Source organism: Papio anubis, chromosome 9 (assembly GCF_008728515.1).
Source record: "Papio anubis isolate 15944 chromosome 9, Panubis1.0, whole genome shotgun sequence".
NCBI lineage: Eukaryota > Metazoa > Chordata > Mammalia > Primates > Cercopithecidae > Papio > Papio anubis.
In genome coordinates this window covers 8,583,745-8,588,154 of record NC_044984.1, presented here as the reverse complement: position 1 = coordinate 8,588,154, position 4,410 = coordinate 8,583,745, and the positions used below count along the sequence as shown (strand labels likewise).

Here is a 4,410-nt window from a genome sequence, read left to right as displayed (position 1 = left end):
AATCCGCCAACCTTACATGGTTTTAAATTCAGTAATACATGTCTAAATAACATATGGGTGAACGAAATTATCAAAATGAATGGTCACAATTTTTATATGAATTATAAGGAAAAAAGAAAATCTTTCTTGTAAAAACTGATTGTCCTCAATGTACATATATTACAAAAGACGGCCTAAAAATTAAATACCTGTGAATGCAGTGAAATAAATAAAAATAGAAAAGCTAAAATTAAATACAAGTAATGTATAAGGAAAAAATGAATAAACAGTAAAAAATCACAATAAAGAATAGTGTCACAATAGAGAGAAGAGAAAGGCCAAAGGTATTTTCATTGAAAATGCCTTTAAAATTTGATGAAAGACTACTAAGAATATACACCTATTAACACATCCACAAAAATAATAAATTTAACATTTTAAAAAATTGATAAGGGCTGGGCACAGTGATGCCTCCCAAAGTACTGGGATTGTAGGCTTCAGCCACCAGAACTGGCCTATTTCTAGATTAAACATGGAAATACCATTATGGTCTGTACAGTTATTTAGAGGCAATAAAAGTATATTTGTATTACATATTAATGTCTATATGAAATAGAAAATTCATAAATACTCATTACCAAATGCAGTACCTCAAATAGAAATCTGAGTATATCCTACATGTATTAAAGAAATTCAGTTTAGACATAAACTTTCCTACAAAAATAGTCTACAAACAGATGGCATAACAGGGAATGATAACATTTAAAAATAAAGCAGTACTCTCAACAAATGCTTCCAGGTTATAGAAAAACAGAAATTCTTCCCGAGATAGCCTGGGTACCGAAACCTTTCAAAAATATAGCTATGAATAAAAACATGGTCAAATATCCTTGCGAACACGGATGAAGAAACAAATCTTACCCTACATAAAATACATATGCACCGATTTTTATTTTTTGAGACAGAGTCTCCTTCTGTTGTTCAGGTTGGAGTGCAGTTGTGCGCTCTCGGCTCACTGCAACCTCCCACCCCTGGTTTAAAGTGATTCTCCTGCCTCAGCCTCTCCAGCAGCTGGGACTATAGGTGTGAACCACCATATCCAGCTAATTTTTGTATTTTTAGTACAGATGGGGTTTCAGCACGTTGGCCAGGATGATCTCGATTTCTTGACCTTGTGATCCCCTTGCTCAGCCTCCCAAATTGCTTGGATTACAGGCCTGAGCCACTGCACCCAGCCAGCACTGATACTTTGATATTTTATGAGGGAAATATACAATGATCATCATGGATTTATTTCAGAAACAAAGGCTGGTTTAACATTTGAAAAAATAAAAGTACTTTATAAAAAGTTATATAAACAAAACATATATCACTCCAACTGACACAAATTAATAAAAAATGTTACAACAATTGATAAAATCTATTAGAAAATAGGAATATTACAAAACTGCTTCAATACGAGAAAAATACAATGAAAAAAGACACCAAGCTTTGTAAATATGAATAACATGTTGAAGTATTTTTGGCCAAAACCAGGAAATGATACATATGATACACACAGAACTTTGATTGTACCTTCTGTTCAACTACGGGTATAAAACCCTAGCCAGTGAAAATAAATGAAAATAAAACTAAGTTATAGCACATGGATTAAAAAAAAATAAAAGTGTGATGATTTGCAGATAAAATGCTCTTTATATAGAACACCCAGAAAAAAACAATAGTTGACATAATAGATTTAAATATATAAAATCAGTGGAATAAGTAGATATTAAATAAAAATGCAGACATCAATTGTATTTCTAACAACAAAAATTACTAAAGAGAATTTTAGAATCAGGATACCACTTACAAAAGCATGAATATAAAATACCTACATTTCTGTATGACTTCAATCCCCCAAAATACAAAATACAATAGAAGTTAAAGATAACACAGTATATTGAAGGAAACACTATGTTGATTAGAAAAGTGAATATTATAAAGAAGCTCATCTTTGAAAATTAGAGAATAAATGCAGTCACAAACAATCCCATGAGAGGCTTTTTTTTTTTTTTTTTTTTTTCTGGATAGCTTTATTGAAGTGTCATGTACAGAGTATAAATTTCATCCACTTAAAATGATTAAAAATCAATGATGTTTAGTATATTCACAGAGTTACAACCATCACCACTACTGAAATTCAGAAAGTTTTCATCATGACACAAAGAAACTTTCTAGCAATTAGTGGTCATCTCCTATTTCCACCTCCCTTAGGCATTGGCAACCACTATTCTACTTTCTGTCTGCTCAATTGTTCCTTTATTATCACAACCTAATCAAGATAATACATGCAACTTTGTGCTGCTGAATACCACAAATATCATGTTGCGAAAAACGAGCTCGACACGAATGCTAGGATATCTGTACTTTAGTAATTGTGTGTATCCTACTTCAATAATTGATTTAGAATTTTTCTTGTTGACAACAACAGTACCTGTATTTCAAGATTTATGCAATCATAATATTATTTCTATTTTAAGAAATATAAAATTTATCTGATGCACTGCAAATGCAAACGCTTCACTTCTAAAGCTTATGCTTACAATGATATATTTTAGAAGATCCACACTGGTCTGAAAAAAGTCCACGTACATGTAGCATTGCACAGTTATGTTCAGCATTATCTGACTCTTTTATCCTGTAATGGAAAGAAATCCATATTCTGTTACATTTTAGGCAAATGATTCATGAGACAAAAACATTTTCCATGTACTGTAAGAAAAGAACCTTATGGAAAAGGGCAATTAAATTTTTCATAATATTAGTAAGAGTCATTATTCTGAACACTCAATAGCGTGGTTCCCCTTCATCCACGGGGATATGTTTCAACCCCAGTGGATGCCTGAAACAGCAGATAGTACAGAACCTATAGAGAGATTATGTTTTCTCTACACATTCGTAACTATGCTAAAGTTTAATTTCTAAATTAGGCACAATAAGAGATTGACAACAATAACTACTAATAAAAATTATAGCAATATGCCAACAGCACTACTACTCTGCTTTGAGGATATTCTTAAGGAAAAAAGTAAGCGTGGCTTTTTAATAAAAACAAGCACTGCAATTCCCTGATAGTCCATCTCAAGCTTGTCCAACTCGCTGCCCATGGGCCGCATGTGACCCAGGACAGCTTTGAATGCGTTCCAACACAAATACGTAAACTTTCTGAAAACATTCTGAGATATATATATATACACATTTTAGTGTTAGTGTATTTTATGTGTGGGTCAAGACTATTCTTCTTCTTCCAATGTGGCCCAAAGAAGCCAAAGATTGGACACCCCTGGTCCATCTGATAACCAAGAGGGTTACTAGGTGACTAATGAGTGGGTAGACATTATGGACTACTATGATCTTTTGTAAAATATTTATGTCAACATTTCACTAACTTTCCACATCTTTCTTCATGTCAATGAGTCCACATACATTTATTCATATTATTCTTCTGAATTTATCATTTATATATATTTTTATATAGCACCATACAAAACAACTTACTCATGTTTGAAAGTCAAACCGTTGATTGTCACCCATGGATGATGACTGCTGTCACGAAACACATCAATCCATGAGGAAGATAAAATGGCGGTCAGAAATTTCTAAAAGAAAAGAAAGAATTTTCACATAAATAATAATTATGACAATATTTAAAAACAATATATTAAAGTTGAAAACTACTATTTGCAGTGCCAAAAACTTTCATATATGTTTATAATTTTGATATAAATGAACTCTTCAACATTTATACTTAGTACTTTCATTCTTATTCGCATGTTAATAAGGACCTTTTAATTCTTGCATTATTATAGTTACCCCAATTGACTGAATAAACCCAGGAAGGATTTAAATAAGTTTAGAGATACTGTGCATTCATTCCTCCAGATACTGTGACGAAATCAATCTATTTTTGTACTATATTTCCCAGAGTTGGAGATTTAGAAGAGGAATGAGAGGTTGTCATTCGGAAATAAATGACATAGAAGCTACAGATTGTGTTTTCTGGGCACCACACCATTCTTTAATTAGATAAGCCCTCACTTTTAACTGATTTGGTTTTGGTGGAATAACAGTGGTCCTGACCAGGTGGTGTAGACTCATCTCTCTCTGGTACTCCCGGCTAAACACAATTATAACCCTGTGATTAATGAAAGACAAAAACAACGGAGAACTCTGAAAGGCGGAAAGAGATAGACGAAATTGTCTGGGACCCTAGCATCAGGGATCAACAAAGTGTCCAAGCGAGCATGTGAAGTCCCTCACCTGACAGAAGAAGGTGACCTAGGCCTGCTGTTTCCCCGCACCCAACCTGGCAACAGGAGGAGGCCCAGCAAAGCTGACTCCGGCTCTGTATTGAAGGGGAGTCCCCTCCACAACACCAGGCGAGGCTGG

At 33.7% G+C, this 4,410-nt stretch overlaps 1 protein-coding gene across 7 annotated transcripts in view; it reads right to left on the bottom strand.

Annotated features, from left to right (window-relative positions):
• Positions 1–2,465: 2,465 nt before the first annotated feature.
• Positions 2,466–4,410, bottom strand: part of KLRC1 (killer cell lectin like receptor C1) — a 21,701-nt gene continuing 19,756 nt past the window's right edge. For 3 of the 7 annotated variants that reach the window (XM_031650146.1, XM_031650148.1, XM_031650150.1), the window contains 2 exons: positions 3,520–3,620; positions 2,466–2,659 (listed from right to left, as the gene is read on the bottom strand). In XM_031650146.1, the coding sequence (XP_031506006.1) occupies positions 2,548–2,659; positions 3,520–3,620 (213 nt within the window). In that variant the 3' untranslated portion in view covers positions 2,466–2,547. 7 annotated transcript variants of the gene reach the window in all.